The 23,162-nt window shown below is 40.7% G+C and overlaps 1 protein-coding gene across 1 annotated transcript; it reads left to right on the top strand.

Moving 5' to 3' along the window:
• Nucleotides 1–2,075: 2,075 nt before the first annotated feature.
• Nucleotides 2,076–22,128, top strand: LOC118801893 (RNA-binding motif, single-stranded-interacting protein 3-like). Its single transcript, XM_036562296.1, has 7 exons — nucleotides 2,076–2,298; nucleotides 3,525–3,621; nucleotides 8,053–8,103; nucleotides 13,532–13,645; nucleotides 16,231–16,323; nucleotides 18,075–18,193; nucleotides 20,312–22,128. Exons 2-7 carry the CDS (start codon nucleotides 3,562–3,564, stop codon nucleotides 20,325–20,327), a joined length of 453 nt encoding a protein of 150 aa, XP_036418189.1. The 5' UTR covers nucleotides 2,076–2,298; nucleotides 3,525–3,561; the 3' UTR covers nucleotides 20,328–22,128.
• The last annotated feature ends 1,034 nt before the right edge of the window (nucleotides 22,129–23,162 follow it).

Below are 23,162 nucleotides of genomic sequence, written 5' to 3' on the forward strand. Positions count from 1 at the left end.
CCCCTGCCTTAATCAGCAACCACAGACCGCGCTAACACGACCTTCTCTGTGTCGAGGTTCAGTCAAAGCTGATCTACCTGCTCTGCTCACCTTTAAACGAACCAATGTACTTCACATCTAGCCCCGCTCTGTCGCGGCCGGCGGTGATGTGGAAAACAGCGTCGTTTGTCGGGCTCTTCCTCCTCATTACCAAGCTTTCACCCTTAAACACTTCACCAGCTTCTCTACGGAAGACGCGTTAAACATTCATAGGCATCGTAGCGCGAACTGTCTCGATAAACGGGCTGATACAGGGAGGCAGGTTAAAGGCCTTAAATGCCCCGTCAGGGCTGAGCTAACAGGCTAGAACAGCCAGCTAACTAGCGCTAGCTAATTAACGAGAACACGGCACTACTGAAACTAAAATCTTAAATTTACAGCACTATTAAGGTTTATATTCGAGCACAGTTTATTAATTAAACATGTAGTCGCTGAAAACATTCCGTCTGATGGTGAAAGTTCACTCACAGAGCTCTCAGGCGCTGGGCTAGCTCGGCACACGTCACTTCGGACTGGGAAACTGCAGCACTGATCAAGGTGATACCTCATTGGCTCACAGTTCCACTGATTGCTTCCCGTTTCAACCAATCAGAGTTCAGCATTGCTGTACCACGTGATCAAGTGTGCGTCCGCAGTTGTTTTTACAGTCTTTGGCCACAGGGGGCGTGTACACACTTTGAGCAGTTCCCCCTAAGCACTCGCACACTTTTTGTCGAGATTGTGTTCATCTTGGGGACTTCCGAGATTTTAAGGGGGGAGGTTCAGCCCAACGAAATAGACATGCTACAATGGTTAACTTTGTGGGGACTCGATTTTTGGTCCCCACGATGACACACGTCCCCACTTTATTGGTGTGCTTACTGGCTGAAGTCCCCATATTATAAGGTTTACAAACACACACACACACACACACACACACACACACAAATGTAGGTATCGTGATATAAACTGAGCCTGTTCTACAGTTTCTCATTAGGTTGAATGAATAACCGACTCTAAATGTAGGTATTGTGATATAAACTGAGTCTGTTCTACAGTTTCTCATTAGGCTGAATGAATAACTGACTCTAAATGTAGGTATTGTGATATAAACTGAGTCTGTTCTACTGTTTCTCATTAGGTTGAATGAGTAAACGACTCTAAATGTAGGTATTGTGATATAAACTGAGTCTGTTCTACAGTTTCTCATTAGGCTGAATGAATAACCGACTCTAAATGTAGGTATTGTGATATAAACTGAGTCTGTTCTACAGTTTCTCATTAGGCTGAATGAATAACTGACTCTAAATGTAGGTATTGTGATATAAACCGAGTCTGTTCTACAGTTTCTCATTAGGTTGAATGAATAACTGACTCTAAATGTAGGTATTGTGATATAAACCGAGTCTGTTCTACAGTTTCTCATTAGGCTGAATGAATAACCGACTCTAAATGTAGGTATTGTGATATAAACCGAGTCTGTTCTACAGTTTCTCATTAGGCTGAATGAATATCTGACTCTAAATGTAGGTATTGTGATATAAACCGAGTCTGTTCTACAGTTTCTCATTAGGCTGAATGAATATCTGACTCTAAATGTAGGTATTAATCCACTAACTCATTATCATCTCTCTCCATGTCTCTCTCCCCTGTTGCTCATATCTTTTCATATATCTCAGACATGATAAGAGTGATAGTGCCTTCAGGGAGGAAACGATGGAGGGAGGGAGGGACGGAGGGAGAGAGAGAGAGAGAGAGAGAGAGAGAGAGAGAGAGAACAAACAGTAGGGATGCAGATGAAATCTGCCATGCTCAGCAGCCTGAGATAGATTAGTGATTCTCCAGGGGAGAGAAAGAGAGAGAGAGAGAGAGAGAGAGAGAAAGAAAGAGAGAAAGGCAGGAAGACAGAGAGTGTGATATAGGGAGAGAAATGAAAGACAGAGTGAGAAGGAAAGAGCAGGAGAGACAATGACAAAGTAGAGAAAGACAGAGAGAGAGGAGATAAAAAATAGAGAAACAGGGAGAAAAAGAAGGAGAGAGGGATGGGGACACAGAGACAGAAGAGAGAAAAGAGAAAGACAGAAAGAGAGAGAGAGAGAGAGAGAGAGAAACGTGATAGAAGAGAAAGAAAGATGGTAAATTGCAGCATTTGAGTGATTTTCTTCATGTTGTTCAGTCATACACAATTTAGATATCAATACTGTACATCACTGAAACTGAAATATCTCTGTTGCAGAATGGAGTGACATTAACGTACGATCCTGCAGCTTTACAGAATGGGTAAGACATACACCCTGACTCTTATTTACTCAGAAACTGACAGAGAGTGAGCGGCTTAATAGGGTTGCTCAAACTCGATCAGTAAAACTAGCATCATTTCAGAAAAGGTCTAGATCTTCAGGAAATGCCTATATTTTGTAACCAGCAAATAAAAAATTATCATGTAGATTTCTAAATATCATTTAGACATCAATCACATTTGAGATACTAATAGCAATTTGTCTTGAATTCTTTTAATCTTTCGTTAAACCACACTGAAAGCTCTGACATTATCTGTACTTAAACAGTCAAGTTATGTTCACTGAACATTAGCTGCAGTCACTCATTGCAATTGGTCATTGCAATTATGTGAATGCTGTGAAAATGAATAAATTAAATAGTGTAGTAGTTATTTGAACATTCTAGAGCAGTATGTGTACCTTGTGTACCTATTCAGCTGCAGGCCCAAACACAAAATCATTTGCAAGCCCAATCACCCAGCTACCTGCAAGCCCAAAGACCCAATCACATGCAAGCCCAGTCACCTGCAAGTCTAAACACACAATCACTTGCAAGCCCAAAGACCCAATCACTTGTAACCCTAAACACCCAATCACCTGCAAGCCCAATCACCCAGTTACCTGCAATCCCAATCACCCGATCACATGCAAGCACACTCAATCACCTGCAACCCCAAACACCCAATCACCAGCAAGCCCAATCATCCAACCACACACAAGCCCAAACACCTGTGCAATTATGTGAATGCTGTGAAAATGAATAAATTAAATAGTGTAGTTACTTGAACATTCTAGAGCAGTATGGTTTGTGTACCTTTTCAGCTGCAGGCCCAAACACAAAATCATTTGCAAGCCCAATCACCCAGTCACCTGTAAGCCCAAAGACCCAATCACCTGCAAGCCCAATCACCTGCAAGTCCAAATACAAAATCATCTGTGAGCCCAAAGACCCAATCACCTGACCACCTGTAATCCCAAACGCCCAGTCACCTGCAGGCCCAATCACACAATCACATGTAAATCCAAACACAAAATCACCTGCATGCCCAATCACCCAATTACTTGCAAGCCCAAACACCCAATCACCTGCAACCTCAATCACCAAATCACCTACAAGCCCAATCATCCAGTTACCTGCAAGTCCAAACACCCGACCACCTACCCAAGCACTCGAATGTTCAATCACTTTTCTCTCTCTCTCTCTCTTTCTATCTCTCTCTCTCTCAGGTTTTATTCTTCTCCGTACAGTTTTGCCTCTAACAGAATGATCACCCAAACCTCCATCACGCCTTTCATCACTGCCTCACCCGTCTCCACATATCAGGTAACCTGGCTGTATGTGTGATAGAGGGGGAGAGAGAACCAGACACAAGTTGGCATTTGGTGAAAGGAAGAGAGACAACAAGACAGACAGAGAGGAATAAGATAATTACTGAAAAGCAGAGACAACCAGACTGACAGAAAGAGAAGGAAATAGATGACTGTGTTTGGTGAAGGAGAGAAGGATCAGGAGTGATGAAGGAGAAAAAGAGAGGGCAAAGAGACAGAAGTGTGTTTGCTGAAGGTTACTGTGTCTCTTCATTTCTCTCTGATTAAATGTCCTCCTGTATTTGTCTTCATAAACTGATTGATCAGAAAGAGAGCGGATATTAATCCTGCTGTTCCAGAAGCTTCTCTCACGCTGACCTTCAGCCTCCAGCGCTCTAATATCTCCATCTGTCTGCCTTCATTCCTCTGTCCACGGCATGCAGAGAGAGAAACGCACTGCCTCAAGGCACAGACAGGAACCATCAGCAAAAAGGGGGAGATAGACAAATCTGTCAGAATTACTAGACATGAATTAACCCTTCGGCTGCCTTCAGAGGTCAAACTTTCACACAAACTAGCCTAATTTCTGTGCAACTTGACAGTTGCACAAAGCAGTTTAAAGTAATTTCATAATTTAATTAAAGTCACATTCAAAGCATTTGATCATTCATTTAATTAGCTAGTTATACACATTTTCTAAGCTGCTTAACCCTCTGGGTCACGGGGGCAGCTGGAGCCTATCCCAGCAGTCATTGGGCGGAAGGCAGGAAACACCCTGGACACACCTGGACACACACTCACACCTAGGGGCAATTTAGCCTGTCCAGTTGGCCTGACTGCATGTCTTTGGACTAAGGTAGGAAAACAGAGCACCTGGAGGAAACCCACACAGACACGGGGAAAACATGCAAATTTCACTCAGAAATGGACCTTGCTGTGAAGCGACAAGGCTACCCCCTGCATCACCGTGCCGCCTGTTAGCAAGTTTAGTAGCCAGCATTTGGTGTTTGTTATATTCATTCTAAATAACAGAGATAACAGCAGGCTATCAAAGCAGAACAAACACTGTTTCAAACAGCTGTCTTTGCACCAATCTTAGAAAAAAGCTACATTCTGTCGAGCTGACTTGACTCGGAGACACAAGACTTGACTCAGACTCACACCTCACAGACTCAAGACCTGGATTCATGCCTCAAAACAAGACTCAACCTCAAAAGAAAATTGAGACTTGACCTGCACCTCTAAGACTCAAGACTTGGACTCGCAGTTCTAAGACTCAAGACATAACTCAGAGACATAAGGCTTGACTCATACCTCACATCTCAGAGACTCGAGACCTGGATTTGCAGCTCAAAGACTTGACTCGACCTCACTTCTCAGAGACCCAACTCAGACTCAACCTAAGAAAATCAAGACTTGACTTGCACCTCAAAGACTCAACACTTGACTTGGACTCAAGGCTTGGATTTGCACCTCTAAGACTCAAGACTTTACTCAGAGACACAAAGCTTCACTCAAACTCACACTTCAGAGACTCCACTTCTGCCTCAGAGACACAAGACATGAACTGACATGAATATTTCTGGTGCATACTTTCAGACAGAACCAAAACATATGTACTAAAGACCCCCAAACGCCATCATAGAGTGGACAGACAAAAGTTTTACTGTTGAATAATGCAAATGAGGATGCTGGACACCTTTTGGCAACCACCATGTGCAATATTAAAGACAATCACTGAATATGTCAGGGGTGCACAACTCCTGTTCTGGAGCACAATTTCTCCAGCACAATTTAGTGATTTACCTGTTCAAACACACCTGATTTAACTCATCTGTTAATTGCCAGGTTTAGTGGGTGTGTTTGAGCAGGGAAACGACCATGCTGTGCTGGACAACAGCGCTCCAGGACTGGAGTTGTGCACCGCTGGGATATGTGGTAAGGACTCCCAGAGACCTGCACCCCAGAGATTTGAGACTTGATTCAGACTCCGACCTCAGAGACTCAAGACTCAGACTCACACCCCAAAGATTTGACGCTCAACTCAGACTCATACTTCAAAGACTTGAGACACAAATCTCACTTGCAACCCAGACACTCAAGACTCGACTCTCACTCACACTTCAGAGACTCGAGACTTGACTTGGACTCGGACCTCAGAGACTTGAGACTTGACTAGGACTACCACCTCAGAGACTCAACCCTGACTCAAATCCCAGACACTTGAGACTCAACTCAGACTCATACTCCAGACACTCAAGATTCAACTTAGACTCACTTAGAGTCAACCTTAGAGACTCAACTTGGGCTCGGGCTCATCTCAGGAACTCAATGGTGACTCTCACCTCAGAGACTCAAACCTTTACTCAGACTCACATCTCAGAGATTCGAGACCTGAATTCACACCTCAAATACTTGAGACTTGACTCGACCTCACATATCAGAGACTCGACTTGGACTCAACCTAAGAAAATCGAGACTTGACTTGTAACTCAAAGACACAAAACTTGACATGGATTCACACCTTAGAGACTGAAGACTTGGATTTGCACCTCTTAGACTCAAGAATTGACTCTGAGAGACAAGACTTGAGTCAGACTCAAAGAAACACAAGGTTCAGATTTGCACCTCAAAGACTCAAGACTCAACTTGGACTCAGACTTCACAGTCTCAAGATTTAGAATCACACCTCAAAGACTCAGAATTCGACTCAGACTCACACCTCAGAGATTCTATTCCTGCCTTAGAGACACAATACATGAACTTGCGTAGATATTTCTGGTGCACACTTTTGGACAGAACCAAAACATATGCACTAAAGAGAACCCCAAGCATCGTCACAGAGTGGACAGACATTTGGTTTGATTGTGTGCACCTTCACTTTTGAATAATGCAACCTATGCATAACCCTGAACTGAAGCCTGGCATTGGGGTCTCACAGTGTTTATAGAATAAACAGTCGGGTGGTGACCCCAGCATTAATAAATATTCTATATTGGATGTTGTGTTTGTTTGAATTCTAGAGATTGATTTGCCAATAAAGGTCAAACGCACAATGTCTGTTTACAGACTGTTTGTTCACATCAATTGATTTATAATTCAGACAAACACACACACACACACACACACACACACGTATATAAATATATATAAAAGAATGGAATTCAAGCTTTTCTGCAGCAGACAGTTTTTATGAGTATGATCATGTTTTGTGTCATTATGGTTTAGAGTAAGAGAAACAGCTGAATGTGTTTAGATTGTGGTGAACTGAGTTGCTCTCTAATGATATTAGATGGTATGTTTGTTTTGGGGCTAATGAACTTTTGTTCACTGAACTGAACTTGAATGTATTAGATTCTGTTGGATCCAGCCCTTAACCTAATCCTGATTCCAACACTGGCACAGTGGGTAGCACTGTCGCCTCCCAGCAAGGAGGGCCTGGGTTCGTTTCCCTGGCCGGGTGACTAGGGTCCTTTCTGTGTGGAGTTTGCATGTTTGCATGTTGCATGTCTGCTTGGGTTTCCTCCCACAGTCCACAGACATGCAGTCAGGCTAATTGGACATGCTAAATTGCCCCTAGGGGAGAATGTGTGAGAATGTCTGTGTGTCTGCTCTGTGATGGACTGGCGACCTGTCCAGGGTGTATCCTGCCTTCCACCCAATGACTGCTGGGATAGGCTCCAGTACCCCCCACGACCCAGAAGGATAAGCGGCTTTAAAGGTGTGTGTGACTGAACTCATTCTGATTATAGATTAAGACTGAGGTGTTTATATTCTCACACTACTCGACAGTCTGATGGATAATCTCTGTTTACATTCACACTACAAGCAATCAGATACAAAATTACGTGCATGTGTAGAGAACCACTTAATGTAGATGTTACCATGGCAACGAGCATCACATGAGTCCAGTCAGAGTCTAGTCTAACATGTAAGGCCTTCAGTCCAGCTCCTGAAGTCCTATCCAATGGGTGAGCTCACTGAGCTGAATTTACCTATATAGCACAGAGGAAACACTTATGATTGCATACTTTTTTGATATTATTTGGAGATTTTAAAGAATTAGTTTCCAGCCAAAATTTAAGAATGATGTAAGTGCATTCCTACAACACTTACAGAGTTTAAAAACAACAAACATCATGGTTCTATTATGTTCTATAGTGTTTTTATTTCACATAAATCATCAAGGCCCTGAGTGTTCCTCTTTGACTTTATCTCTGATGTTATATAATAATGTTAAAATTAGTATGCATTTGTTAGTGGCAAATTAAGTACTAATACATATCTAGAAATAATTATTAATTTATATAATCATAATAATCATGTTTTGTTCTCTGCACATTTTAAGGGATTTTGTTCTAGCTCATTAGGCAGAGAGGAGTCTCAGAATAATTCACACATTAAAATATATATTTATATATTAAAATCCTCATTGTTCTCTCTGCAGGTTCAGAGTACGTCGTGGATGCCTCATCAGCAGTATGTTATGCAACCGACTGTGAGTGACCTAAAACTTCTTACCTTTAACCTTTCATTTGACCTCTGAAATGACTGATGTGCCCCAGAGATTGATAATTACCAAATAAAGTAATTGATCTTTTAATAGCTTTCGTCAAGCAATTTTTTTTTTTTATTAAAGTTTTTGAAATTTGTATTGTTATGCACTATGCTGCTTTGTGCACTGCAGGCCAACAAGAAGCTTTTTTAAAGTTTCAAACTAATTTTAAATGAAAGTCAATTTCTGCAGCAGCCATTGGAAGCACATCACATGTCGCTGACGTGTACTTTGCCAAAAAGCATAAAAAAAATTAAAAGTAAATAAAGATTGAATTATAGCAACACCTTGAATGTGTATTATCTGCAGTTTCTAAACCATGAATCATTTTTGGTTGAAAGCTGTGTTAATATGTATTTACATTTCGCTGAGGTCGGAACAAAACCTCTCATCTCCATTTTTGTCGTTTTTCAGTTTTTGACATAATTTGAAAATGCCTGTTGCCCTTTACATTGTGCGTAAATTTCATGATGATTGGACCAAAAAAAGACCAAAGAAATGTCCCAAAAAAGACTGTAAAAAAATCTGGTTCCATTGACTTACATTTAAAGTAAAGTACATTCCTGTAAAGTTACCATTTTGGAGATATGAGGCTTTGTTCCAACAACAGCAATGTTCTTTTGTAAGGAAAGGCAAGTTTATGTATACAGCACATTTCATACACAAAGGCAATTCTTTAACACTTCATTTGAAGGTTACCTACTGTAATGTTTGACCAGTAAGCAGACGCTCGCGGATATAAAACACAAAAGAAGTTTTACTTAGGGATTCTGGCAAGTATAACGTCGTCAAAAAACAGGCATGGGTCAGTTCCAAAGTAAACAACAGAAGACACATGGCGACCATAAGCGACAAGGGAAAAAACAGAGCAAAGTCCAAAATACATGCGAATAGTCAAAACCGATAAACCAAGAAACCAGGCAACAGTACAGAAGGGCAAATCCAAAAACAGAGTCAACGAGAAAAAGGGTAGGCAAACGGTCATACACAATAACTCACAACAGGAAGAACGCTCAGTCGTTTCACAATGGAAAGCAATACCTCACAACAAACCTAACTATAGCCCGGGCTAAAATACTAGCTTGGTAAGTCACATGACATAAACCCAGAGGTGAACATCATTAATACTCAGGCGAACTTGAGCGGTGACAGGCCGCTGATGACCTTTCCGGAGTCACGTGAGTATGCGGAGGATTCTGGGAAGTGAAGTCCGGAGTCATGTGAGCAGGTGGAGGATTCTGGGAAGTGAAATCCGGAGTCATGTGAGCAGGCGTAGGATTCTGGGAATTGTAGTTCATTGGTTGACTAGCCAAATGCGTGACACCTACATAGGGACTACATAACATGTTCATAAGCACTGAATAACATAAATATTCAAATATTACTTTATAATTATGTCCGGCTTATGCTAGTTACCGCAAGATGAAGTAAGATGTTCTATGAAGTAAATGCGACTGCATTGACATAAGGGACCTCAAACTAAAGTGAAGAACATTTTTTTTTCATTTATAACACTATTATGAAGCATCATTCCCAAGTAATGGAACTTAGAAGGTCTAGTTTAGACATTTCTAGCAGAGTTAAAGTACAAAACCATTATGTCAATGCAATGTCATTTATTTCACCATATGGGTGGTATCTCGATTACTGGCATACGATGTTTATAAATACTCAAGTATTGCTTCATGAATATGTTATTCAGTGCTTATGCATGTGTTATGACGTAGGAAGCCTTCAAATAAAGTGTTACCGGCAGTTCAATGTGCTTTACGTAAATAAAAGCTAAAGGAACATCAAAAGGAAAATGAAGACAAAGTACTTAAGAGTGAAAAACAGAAAAGTAAAAGTATTAAATAATATTAAATATTAAAGTTTATGGAATCCTGAGATCTAACAGTGCATTTGCAAAGGTAGTTACAAAAAGAATAATAGTACTAAAGATAGGCAATAAAATAAATGCTAAACATAAAAGACAAAATAATAGCAAGTAACATAAGGGATTAAACGAAACTGAAGTAGTGATTAGGGTACAGTGTAGTGCTAAACAAAGGCACAAGAAAAGAAGAATGTCTTTAATCTGGACATAAAGATGGCTGTATCTGGAGCATATCTGACATCATCTGGGAGTTTGTTCCAGCAAGTGGCAGCATAGAGACTGAATACTGCTTCACCCTTTTTGGTTCTGATTCTGGGTTCTACTAACTGACCGGTCCTGAGTGATCAGAGAGGCTTATTGGGTTCATTTACTTCAAGCAGATCAGCAGTGTGTTTTGGTCCAAGGCCAGTCAGAGATTTATATACAAGTCGAACCACTTTAAAGTCAATTCTGTACCTAGTTGGTTGTCAGTGACTTGAGGATTAGAGTGATGTGCTCAGATCTGTTAGTTCTTGTAAACATTCTAGCAGCTGTGTTTTGAATGACCTGTAGCTGACTGACTGGGATTTTGGGAAGGCCAGTAAAGAGACCACTGCAGTAGTCCAGCCTGCTGGAGACAAAGGCATGAATTTGTTGTTGTAACATTATAATTTATTATTTAAACTTTGAGAAGTTCTTGTAATGGTAAAAGTCTGAAACTGTAGAACAGACTGAGTTTATATCACAATACCTACATTTAGAGTCGGTTATTCATTCAGCCTAATGAGAAACTGTAGAACAGACTCAGTTTATATCACAATACCTACATTTAGAGTCAGTTATTCATTCAGCCTAATGAGAAACTGTAGAACAGACTCAGTTTATATCACAATACCTACATTTAGAGTCGGTTATTCATTCAGCCTAATGAGAAACTGTAGAACAGACTGAGTTTATATCACAATACCTACATTTAGAGTCAGTTATTCATTCAACCTAATGAGAAACGTTTTATGTAGAGTTATGTGAAGTTTGTACAACCTCACAATGGTAGATATGGAATAGCACATTTGTGAGCTTTGATGAATTAAACTCCACTGTAGTTATTTTGCAGTAAATAAATCTATGGTCATTTTAAGCCCATGTACTCTAATGTTTATGTGCCTACATTGTTTCATAGCGTTTTTAAGCTGACGGTAGCTGCTTCGTGTCCGAGCGCTGTGGGGATTTGGAATATTTTCTTATTCCAGTCTGAAAGCATCAGTCAGACTGTCAGTGAATATGACAGAGCTTGTTTACAGCCTGGAGAGGACTTTTATTCTGGTATATTTTTAGAAATGATGGAGGAACAGGAGCCCGAGCAGCCAGAGCATATCGGAAAATCAATTTATAATACAAACACACAAGACAGCACAACAGACTGTTTACCGCAGCAGACAGTTTCTATGAGTATGACTGTGTTCTGCGTATCATTATGGTTAGTATAATGAGAGGAGCAGTTTAGCGGCTTTTGGGTTGTGGTGAAGCACTTTACTCTGTAATAATGAGTCTCTCTCTCTCTCTCTCTCTCTCTCTCTCTCTCTCTCTCTCTATCTCTCTCTCTCTGTCTCTCTTTACTTTTCTCTCTCTCCCTTTGAAGGTCAAAGCTGTTATAAGTATGTACTGTTGAGTAATATATAAGTTTGTAAAATGTAATTCATTAATTGCGGTTTTGTAATAAACTGTATTTAACTATAACTGTGCTGTAATTTTGTGTCAGCAATTATGGTGTCATTCAGGGGTGCATCAAAATTTTGCCCCCCAAAAAAGTTTCAGTTTTCAAAAACAGCACATTTGTTTGTTTTTTTTTGACACAAAAAATATTGGTTTTAAAAATGTTGACACTTAGATTCCTGCTACATAATAACAATGCCATGAAAAAAACAGATAATAGATCATAACAATATAACAGTGTCATGTGACCATCACTGGGCTATAATATCGTAATATTTGGGCCCAATCCCAGTTCACCCCTTGCCCCTACCACTTAGCCCTCTGTTTTGCACGTTGACGTCTAGGGGTAGGGTGTCCTGATTCTTGTTGAGAGAGAGGGGTAGGGTGAAGTGGTGGGGCAACATGGCCCTCCAAACTGAGGTTTTTCAGAGGCTCACACCAAACACAGTGTTATTAGACTGCACTAATGACCAAAGAAACCCACAAACGTGAGAATTTTCTCTGTTAAAAAATTACGATAACCATTGTTTTATCTTAGTTTAATGTCGTTTCAGTGTATTTTGGTCGTTTTTCTTCAAAAAAAGCATAAAAAATCGCTAATAGCATGCTAATGTCTCAGTAGCTAGCTAGCTAACTTTCCCGGTCCACCTTAAATAGTCCAGCAGTTCTGACACCTGAAGTGCCAGAATGCAACTGCTGCACCATTTAAGGTGGAACGGGAAAATTCAAACAAGAAGCTGGTGAATATCTGACTTCAGCTTCATATCACTGAAGAATTTTTTGTTTTATTTGAGGGTCCCAATTCGTAGGGCAAGACTTCAACTACTACCCCTTCTAACTCAGTTCCAAGTGGTTAGGGTGGCACTCGAAAACAAGGGGTAGGGGTAAAAAGGGATGGCTGACAAGAGTAAACTTAGCAAAAATTATCATACGATATAAATTAAAAATAACAAAACAAAAATTAAATTAATTAAATCGGTCACTTAACTGCAATTAAGTACTTTTTAGTGTTGTAATGTAAAAAAATATGATTTTATGTGTGAACAGCTGTTCAAAGCTGTGTTTGCTGGTCATGTACTGGCTGTGTTTTTGAGCTCAAAAGTAGCTAAAATTGTCTCCACCAAAACAGTCAGTCCTGAACTATTTGGGTAGAATTATGATTGTTTTGGTAGAGACAAAATATAACGTTCAGTCATTTGTTTTAATAAAATAAACATAATGAAGTTATAGGGTCACTATAAAGGCGGCACGGTGGTGCAGTGGGTAGCGCTGTCGCCTCACAGCAAGAATGGCCTGGGTTCGATTCCCGGCTGGGTGACCAGGGTCTTTTCTGTGTGGAGTTTGCATGTTCTCCCCGTGTCTGCGTGGGTTTCCTCCCACAGTCCAAAAACATGCAGTCAGGCTGATTGGACACGCTAAATTGCCTCTAGGTGTGAATGTGTATGTCTGCCTGGGATGGACTGGCGACCTGTCCAGGGTGTATCCTGCCTTCCGCCCAATGACAGCTGGGATAGGCTCCAGCACCCCACCGCGACCCAGAAGGATAAGCGGTTTAGATGATGGATGGATGGATGGATGAATGGATGGTCACTATAAGGATTTTAGTTTAAAGTCTAAGATCAGTTAAAGTCCCAAATGTGTTTTCAGCTTTGATTCTGAACCAGTTCAGTAGAATCATCCATAAATAGATTGTCAGTATGAAAATGTACAGTACATACATCACAGCTCCACCAATGAGCAGAGAACCTGTTCTTACAACTGATACTGTTACTCTGTCTCTCTCGTTCTCTTTGTCTCTCTTAGGGAACCGTGATCACTCCATCTTTGGAACACACGACGGTCTCCATGCAGCCTGCACACCTGATATCTCCTCTAACACAGCAGATGAACCACCTAACACTGGGCTCCACAGCCAGCGTGAGTACTCAGTACTATGTCTTTAACATACGCTGAAGACCTGTCACTGGACCACCACGGCATAGAGTCCAGATCTTCAACAGTCTTGGGCTGAGTACGTCTCTCGGAGTCTGAATCATAAAATGAAATTCCAGACAGGTTTTGAGGGCATTATATAGTCCTACAATGCACTCATAATTACTAATGAACAATGTAGATCAACTGAAAGTCTACAAAAAACACATGAGTCTCTTTACTAAGCAACACACAAAGGAACTTTAGCTAACATGGTGGCTGCTGAGCCACTGAAAACGGTTCGTGTCAGACTCTCTCGACTCTCTGGAGAAAAACTGCAGCTCTGTACAGTTAAAAACAAAGACTCTGCAACATTTACTGCCTGCTGCTCTTCATACAGCAGAATCACTGAAGATTACTGCAGTCATGGAGCGCAAACTAAATGCGTATCCTAGTCAGGTTTTTACATTTTTCCTCATCCCCTTCTTTTTTCTAAATGTGACGCCTGTGTCTGCAGGTATGAATAAGAACTTCAGCCCCATGAGAGAATTATGATGCAGGCTGATGATGAGTAATGAGGTCCACTTATGAGATTTGTGTAGTTTCATGTACCAAAAAGATCATAATTAATTTTCACATCACTATTTACCAACCTCACTTGATGCCTTAGAATTCAACAGGCTTTTTTTTGTTGCTGTGCCTTTAAGACTAGTGAAACTGGTCCTCAGGAACCCTGAGACTGCCCCATGTGTTGTGAGTTGGAGCAAACACAGGTAGACTACCTGGGGTTCCTGAAGACTGGTTTGAGAACCACCACTTCAAGGTCCCATACAGAGTCTGAGGAAATGTTGATCATACTGAGTCCGAGGAGCGAGTGACTCTGCTGAGTCTGAGAAAACATTGACCATACTGAGTCTGAGAACACATTGACCATACTGAGTCTGAGGAACTGTTGACTGTACTTAGTGGTGGTGGTGTGTTAGTGTGTGTTGCGCTGGTGCGAGTGGATCAGACACAGCAGTGCTGCCGGAGTCTCTATTTAGATTTTATTCAATCTCTGTTCACAGCCGTTTCAATGTATTTAGTCTCTATTCATTCTCATTTCGCTCTTTATGTGGTATTTAATCAGACTTTACTAAGTCTGTGTTCTGCCTCTATTCAGACTGTGTTCAGTAGGAGACCTTACAGAGCACAGAGCCTGTTGGGTATTTTTAAAGCTCACTGTTTAAGGTCAGAGAGAGAGAGAGATAGAGAGAGAATGGTGTGATAGATGATTCCCTGGTGTGTATGAGACAGACTGCAGATAAAGTGAACAGAAACACGCAGATAGCAGGAACAGATACAGACAGAAAGAACACTGTGGAACTGTGTTATTAGAAACACCTACCCTGTACTCCCACTGACTGGCCACTTTATTAGAAACACCTACCCTGTACTCCCACTGACTGGCCACTTTATTAGAAACACCTACCCTGTACTCCCACTGACTGGCCACTTTATTAGAAACACCTACCCTGTACTCCCACTGGCTGGACACTTTATTAGAAACACCAACCTTGTGCTTCCACTCACTGGCCACTTTATTAGAAACACCAACCTTGTGCTTCCGCTGACTGGCTACTTTATTAGAAACACCAACCTTGTGCTTCCACTCACTGGCCACTTTATTAGAAATACTTAACTTGGACCATTGGGCTGTGGAGCAGTGGAACTGTGTTGTCGGAAGTGATGGAGCTCCATCCAATACTTTTGAGATGAGTTGGAGTGATCCAGAACTGACCATCCAACATCAGTACCCGACCTCACTAATGCTCAGTCAAATCCTCACAGCAATGTTCCAACATCTAGTGTAAAGCCTTCCCAGAAGAATAGAGGCTGTTACTGCAGCACAAACTCATTATTAATGCCCTTGATTTCAGGAGAAACACTGGAGGAGCAGGTGAACACAAAATGTTGGACATAAACCGATCAGCCACTTCATTAAGTCCACCTCCTTGTTTCTTCGCTCACTGTCCACTTTATCAGCTCCACTGACCATATAGTCTCACTCTGTAGTTCTACAGTTACAGACTGTAGTCCATCTGTTTCTCTGCATACTTTGTTACCCTGTTCTTCAGTGGTCAGGCCCCCCACAGGACCCTCACAGAGCAGGTATTATTTGAGTGGAGGGTCATTCTCAGCACTGCAGTGACACTGATGTGGTGGTGTGTTAGTGTGTGTTGTATTGGTGCGAGTGGATCAGACACAGCAGATACAGTAGTGAGATTATCTTCTAACCATCTAGAAAACTCATACACACTGATCCAGTGTGTCTGTATCTGTGTGTGAGAGAGAGTCGGTGTTGAATGTTTCAGTCTGTCTGTCGTTCCTCCACTCTTTTTCACAGCAGTGAGTGTGAGTGATAACCTAATAACTGTACTCTCTCACTCTCACACTGCCCCCTACAGGACCACAACAGAACTGCACCTAATATCTTTAAACAAATAGATAGATAGATAGATAGATAGATAGATAGATAGATAGATAGATAGATAGATGTTTATTGCACTGAGGGTGAACTTTGCTCTAACGCTCATCTGTTTGTGTTTCAGTATATGACAGCTGCAGCTGCCTCTGTGGCTCCTATGCAAGGAACATACATCCCCCCATTCACTCCTGTACCTCCGTCTGCTCTGTCTGTAGAGGTAACACACACACACACACTGCTCGCTCAGTTTAGTCACACAAAACACACACCATTCAGAATTTAAGCGATTAAGTTCAAAACAAAAGCAAATTTATCCAGTTTTTATCCAGTTTTCCCCTCATTACCCTAAATGTAGCAGATCAGCCAAGACATGATTTGCCCCGGCAACAAATTTTCACAATCTGAAGCAATTTTTCAGGTCGGAAACTCGATTGGAAGTGACTGACGGTGTGGATGATCTGTAGTGTGAGAGGAGAAACGAGTGAATCTTTAGATCTCCAATCGAACTCTGAAGTGATCAGAGACTCTCCGATATTATCAGACATGTTTGACATTTACGTCTCAAAATGTTCACGAATCCAGCAGTGTGAGAAGGTCAGAGATTTACTCAACGAGTGATTCAAACAGCCAATCAGAGAGCTGGAAGAAAGGAGAAACAGGCATGAGCAGTGGACCTTGGAGACAGAGGAGCTGCGAGTAAAACACAGGCAGATAAGAGCTGAAAATCATGATTATAATGTTGATCCAGATCAGCTTATAATAATTCCCAGTTTACACTTTCACTGCACATAAAAGCAGAAACAGGTCCAGTAGGTTCAGCTCTGTCTGTGTCGTGACACAAATTCGTTATGTGTTATTCTCCCTCTTTGCCTTGTTGTCTAGTCTGAGCGCCTCACGACAAAAAGACAAGACAAACTGACGTTAGGTTTGTGATGCTCTCAGTTTTAGAAATCTTAAAGGTCGTGTAGTGAACGCCCAGCCTTAGAACCATTAGCCTACATTAATGCAGCTTTTCTGTTTGCCTTTTTCAAAAACATCCTGTTGGAACACACTTAAAAAAAAGATGGTTCTTTAAGGATTCTTCAGACTGATGGAGAATGTACTCTATATGGTTCTGTATAGAACCTTTTTGAAAATGGTTCTATGTAGCACCAAAAGGAATTCTTCTGTTGTTACAAGCTTGACATCTTAACAATAGCAGAACTATTTTTGGTGCTGCATAGAACCATTTTCAAAAAGGTTCTATACAAAACCATCTACAGCACATTCTCCATCAGTCTGAAGAATCTTCTCACCATGCAAAGAACCACTTAAGCATGAACTTTGAACTCATGGTTCAAAATAGAACCATTGGCTTTACCGAAGAGCGCTTGAAAAAACATCTTTTTTAAGTTTATATTTATATGACTTTAAAAAGATATTTTCCAAAAGTGGTCAATTATAGTATTCCTACACTCTCAGAAATGAAGGTACTAAACTGTCACTGGGGCAGTTCCCCTCTTGTCACTGGGGTGGTTCCCTCAAGGGTACATCTCAGTACCTTTAGTCAGGGAGCATAGCTATACTGTTCTACGCTATAGACTGGGGTTCAATCCCCCACCTGGGCAGCACCCTACACTATACCAATAAGAGTCCTTGGGCAAGACTCCTAACACTACCTAGTGGCGTAATTTTCTGGGTGAATTTACAGATTGCATGCTTTAACAGGTAATCAGTCATCTGTACTGGAACACATTTTTAAGCAATCCCTGTATATGATGTACCGTCTTCTATAAACAAGGACAAAAGAAAGATAGATAACAGTGAATCACACAGTGTCAGAAACCACATAATCAGGTCTATTGACCAAATGACCAACGCCACACAGTCTGAGATGAGTATATGTTTACTAAACACATACTGGGTAAATGTGGCCTGGATGAATGAATGAATGAATGAATGAATGAATGAATTCTGTGCTGTGTTTAGGGCGTGGTGACGGACGCATCATCTCAGACAGTTGCCCCATCACAGGATATCAACACACCTCAGCAACAAATCACCGTGGAGACCAGTGACCACATTCCATCATACTCCTACCAGTCTAAGTACACGCTAAACTGTATTTTACTTAGATACTCAGAAGTACTATGGTTGTCTTTTACTATGATTCTACCAATAAAAGTATATGACAGAGACATTGTTCTATTTAAATGTCTGAATTCTACCAACTGAAGTATGTATGAGCCTCTTTTAGCACCTTTATTTCAACTTCAACTCGCTAATCATTGTATAAAATCCAATTCTTTTTCTCACACACACTCTTCTGATATGAATGTATTAAGAATATTATGGAAATAGAGACACTTCATGTATCACAGTCAAAACATTCAGTACAAGTCTTATATGATCTTTGCCTTTATGACAGGCTGGTTTAATTACTCATCCATTTAAATTTAATCAGTCAGGTCACTGATGCCTGACCCGTCCTGTCAAACACATGGCCCCGTGTGCCAAAATTAAGCCAACAGAACAGAATTAGCAGCTACTCTCTTTAATTAAAGGTGCCAAAGCCATAGAAAAACCACTTCTCTCTGCCTAAAAACTTTTCAGTGGAGAATCTTTAAAGAACCAGGTTTGTAAATGAAAGTGTGAGTGTAAAGTATCTTCCTGAAGTTTTAAAGTAGTGTAAAGACTGTAAGGAGAACTCTGCAGTATGCAGTGTGGGAGTTGTGGGTAAATTATTAGTATTAATGGTAACACTCTACTGTAGGGTGCTGTTCATAAGGCTACATAGCATCTACATAAGCTTGTCATAACAACTGACATAACCCAACATGACAGATGTCGCCTGTTGATTAATATAACATTTCAATGTTATTAGTTTTTTGTAATGTTTGTGTGTTTCCATTGAATGCTGTGTATTTCTACCGTGAACTCTTTGGACCTCAGCAGGTCAAGAGAGGTCACACACTCTTAGGGAACGGTCCTGTTAAGTCATCCAACACATTGTTTTATGGCAGTTTGCCGTCATTGTTTCTGAAGATACAGGTAAAACAGACCTTCTTCCACGTCAGTTAATGCCTGAGGTCAGAGTGGCCAGACAGCCTGACATAGTCCTTACAGTGGAGGTTCTTTACACTCACAGATCTCCATTTCACATACAGTTCTTTGGGGAACTGGTTCTTCTATGGCACTGCTCACAGAAACATTTGTGCTAGCTTTGTGTTTAAAACTATTATTCTCCTCCAAGCATGTTGAGCTGTACAATTTAAAAAGATGTGGTGGAGCTTCACATGTCTTAGACAAAGCTGCACTAGTCTTCACCCTCCTAGCTTGGTGGCATCATCATAGATAAAAACCTGAAATGACAGTCGCCACGTTTACATGCAGCCTGATGATCTGTTAATAATCCGACAAATAGCTCAATCGGAATAGAATACGTCCACATAAACACCTCAGTCAGAATAGTCTAGTCCAATTGAGGCTATTCGGAATCCAATTTCTATCCGACTGATCGAGGTGGGTAATCCTGTAAATAATCCATTAAATAGAAGAATAATATCCGTATAAACGCCTGTATCTGATTACTTTCCCCTTCAGAAAGTTTAAGTCCGTTCTGATCATGTTCGTCACGTCATAGTGAAAGTTTATACCGTTCAACATGGCGGAGCAGAAACTGGTCTGCAGAGGAGACGAAGTTTATGCTCTGATCTTTAAAAGACGGCGGTGGGACGGACGTCCAGCTTATGTGTCTCAGAACACGACGTCTTCCTCTTGGCCTTCTTTAATAAGGACATGTAAAGGACGTTTTCCTGAGTCTGACATCATTTTAGAGCAATTAAAAACACAAGCACTGCTCACTGCTGCTCATCTCACTCTGACTGGACTCACGTGATGCTGGTTGTCATGGTAACATCTACACTAAGCGGTTCTCTACGCATGCGTGTCATTTTGGATCTGATTACGTGTAGTTTGCATGTAAATGGAGATTTTCCATCAGACTGTTTAGTAGAGTGAGATAAACACCTCAGTCTTAATCTATAATCAGAATGATTGGCAGAAATCTTTGCATGTAAACACAGACAGTGACTAAACTGGGAAACCTGGTTAAATAGCAAAAACACAACAAAAAAAAACATTTTGAAGGATGCTGCCCTTCGGTCCCTTCTCTAACCTTTCTCTCGTTTCTTTTGTGCGGTTTTTCTGTCTTTCCTCCCAGATAGCTTGTGGACCAGGTGAATGTACCTGCAACAGAGTTGCCTTTTCTAGGCATCAGTGCTGAGAAGGATAGAGATGGAGACTCATTTCCAGGTCATAAACTTCTTTTTATTTCCTGCCTGGATCAGACAGAGGAGGACTAAACTGGACATGGAGGAGAAAAAAAGGAGATTTTGTGTCGTCATGTGACCTCATCATTGGGTTGAGCTGAAACTTCAAAATGTTTGTCAAAAAAAAAAAGAAATGAAGTAAAATAGATAAATATATACGTAAAAAATAACATTGCAAAAAGTAAAAAAGTAGACGATGCTTATTTTTTAAAGCCGGAGGAGAAAGAAGGTTGAGAAACACACATTGTCTTCCTCAGAAATGAAGCTACACTCACTTTTCACTCTTCTTCAGTTCCTTTGGAGAATTCTGGTTTTATAGAGAACTTTTTTTCTTCAGTCTTTGTTGCCTTAATTTTGAGGAAACTTCCTTTGTTTTGTTTTCTACGTGTTTGCGCCTGGCATCAAGAGGAATTCAACAGGTCCTCCAGGCACTCAGTGATGCGAGAAGCTGAACAGAGATTGCTGCAGAGATTAAAAGAAGTACATGCTGTAAAGATTTATCAGATCTTCTCATCATTGTGTGATGAGAATGTTGGTCATTGTGATATTATGATGTTGTTGTGATTTGTATCTTTAGGAGGAAGAAGACTCACATTACGGACTGCAGTATGTCTCTGCGTCAATGAGATTTTTTATTGTTTTTGTTTTTCATATTATGGGGAAAATGCTGCATTTGACTTAGTGCAGTTTGCTGCAAATGTTTAACTTGTTTTATATCATGATGATTGAGTCATTTACAAAACTGTCATGTTTCAGACGCTTTTTTAAGCTTGCTTGTTAGAAAGAAGAAGAATTTACAGTACTGTCAAAAAAATTTGAGATAAACCTTCAGTTATTTAATTTCCAGTCAAAAAAGCCATCAAGGCTTCTGGGAAATTTTCCTAAACATAGGTCTTCTGTTTTTTTTCCTGACGCTGAAAAATGAATAACGTACTTAATGGCTGTTTAACTGGAGGACGAAATAAATGTAGGGTGGTCTCTAACTGCTGCACAGTACTGTACAGATAAAAACTTGACCAAAATCAACAGAAAAATCTTGCAACAGCAGACGTAAATACTGTAGGAGCTTCTGGTTCAAACTAAGCAGCAAAAGCAATAGAAGAAATTGTTCGCAATTTCTGTCATTTTTTTCCTAGTTGTGAATCAAATGCAACCTAAAGATGGCCATTTTATACCAAAGATGAAGAAACTCTGTTTTTATCCTGTTTACTTTTGTTGTTGTTGTTGTTGTTGTTGTTGTTGTTCTTGTCGATGATGATGATGACGATGTTGAGTAGTCATTGATGTTTCTCAATCTGACTTTGATTGCCAGAACAGGATGTATCTCCACATTTTTATCTCAATTTCTTTCTATTTGCCTCGATTTCTTTCTACATTTAAGCCTCTAGATGGTTGGACAATACATAAATATGTTCTCTGAGTGAGTTATGGTGAGTAAAGAAGGTAAAAATCCCTGAAAAGATCCATCATGTGCCAGTCTCGGGGTCAAATCTTGAATTATCGGCAGGTCATGGACATTAAGTCATGGACATTGGCTAAGTAGATGTACTAGAGTCAAAGGAACTCTTTAGGTAAACATCATACATCTCACCATGATGTTATCTGCAAAGAGTTTCCACAGAAGTTCCTTGCTGGTTCATCTCTTGTCAAATTAGTGAGTGTTAAGTGTGCATGTCACATGACAATAAAGAACGATCAAGCCAGTTCAAGCATTCATTTATCCTGGATTTGTTTCACCATCCTTAGTAGGAACTTTAGGAATGTTGATTGTAGACAAAATTTTGGATAAAAATTCTTTATGTATGGTAGAACATCAGCAGTGGAGAAGCTTGACTATTAGAGCTAGAACTGCAGTTTGGGCCATTAATGTCAAAACTAGAGCAGTGGTCACCAACCATGCTCCTGGAGAGTGGTCACCTACCTTCCTGCAGACTTCAGCTTGACACCTCTTCTCATTCAGTCAATCATCTAAGCCGCTTATCCTCTTGGGTCGCAGGGGGCGCTGGAGACCCAGCGTTCACTGGGTGGAAGGCTGGAAACAACCTGGACAGGCCACCAGTCCATCGCAGGACAGACATATGCATTCACACTTAAGGGCAATTTAGCATCTCCATCTGGCCTGACTGCATGTCTTCAGACTGTGGAAGGAAACCCACTCAGACATGAGGAGAACATGCAAACCCCTCAGAGAAGAGACACTGGTCGTCCGGCCGGGGGAATGGAACCCAGTCCCTTCCTGCTGTGAGGCGACAGCACTACAGCTACATCTAATTATGGTCTTCAGGAGTCCTTGATTAGCTGAACGAGGTGTGTTTTGGAGGTGAATCATGTAGGAAAGTAGATGTCCAGGAGGAGGTTTGGTGACTACTGGCCTTCAGTGATGTTTTTTTCTCACAGACTTGGTTCCATCCACTGTAAATCAAAATATGATTGGTTGAATATTCTACCACTTCCTAATTATGTTGGTAGATAATCTAACTAACAGCTCCGGAAGTCCTAGCTAATAGGAGAGCTCGCTTGGCTGTATCTGCCTAAGTGCCACAGTGAAAACAATCCTGATTGGACGATTTTCCCTTGGAAGTTGGATGTTTTTAACTTTTTTTGGTTTCAACCAAAACTTAACAATGAAATAAGAGAATTACTACAGTATTTACAGGTTACAGAGAAGTAATTTTAGTTTCTAGAAATTGTTAGGCCTAAAAGGCCCTGAGGCTTCCTCACTGAGTCTCAGGATATTGATATAGTG

The sequence above is a fragment of the Colossoma macropomum genome, unplaced genomic scaffold, assembly GCF_904425465.1.
Source record: "Colossoma macropomum unplaced genomic scaffold, Colossoma_macropomum, whole genome shotgun sequence".
NCBI classification, from domain to species: domain Eukaryota; kingdom Metazoa; phylum Chordata; class Actinopteri; order Characiformes; family Serrasalmidae; genus Colossoma; species Colossoma macropomum.

Bases quoted from the DNA above. Each gene is read 5' to 3' on its own strand.
- LOC118801893 (XM_036562296.1), top strand. From the start codon at position 3,562: ATGATCACCCAAACCTCCATCACGCCTTTCATCACTGCCTCACCCGTC. The intron at 13,646-16,230 runs GTGAGTACTCAG...TTTGTGTTTCAG, and splicing joins CACTGGGCTCCACAGCCAGC to TATATGACAGCTGCAGCTGC. The intron at 16,324-18,074 runs GTAACACACACA...TGCTGTGTTTAG, and splicing joins CGTCTGCTCTGTCTGTAGAG to GGCGTGGTGACGGACGCATC.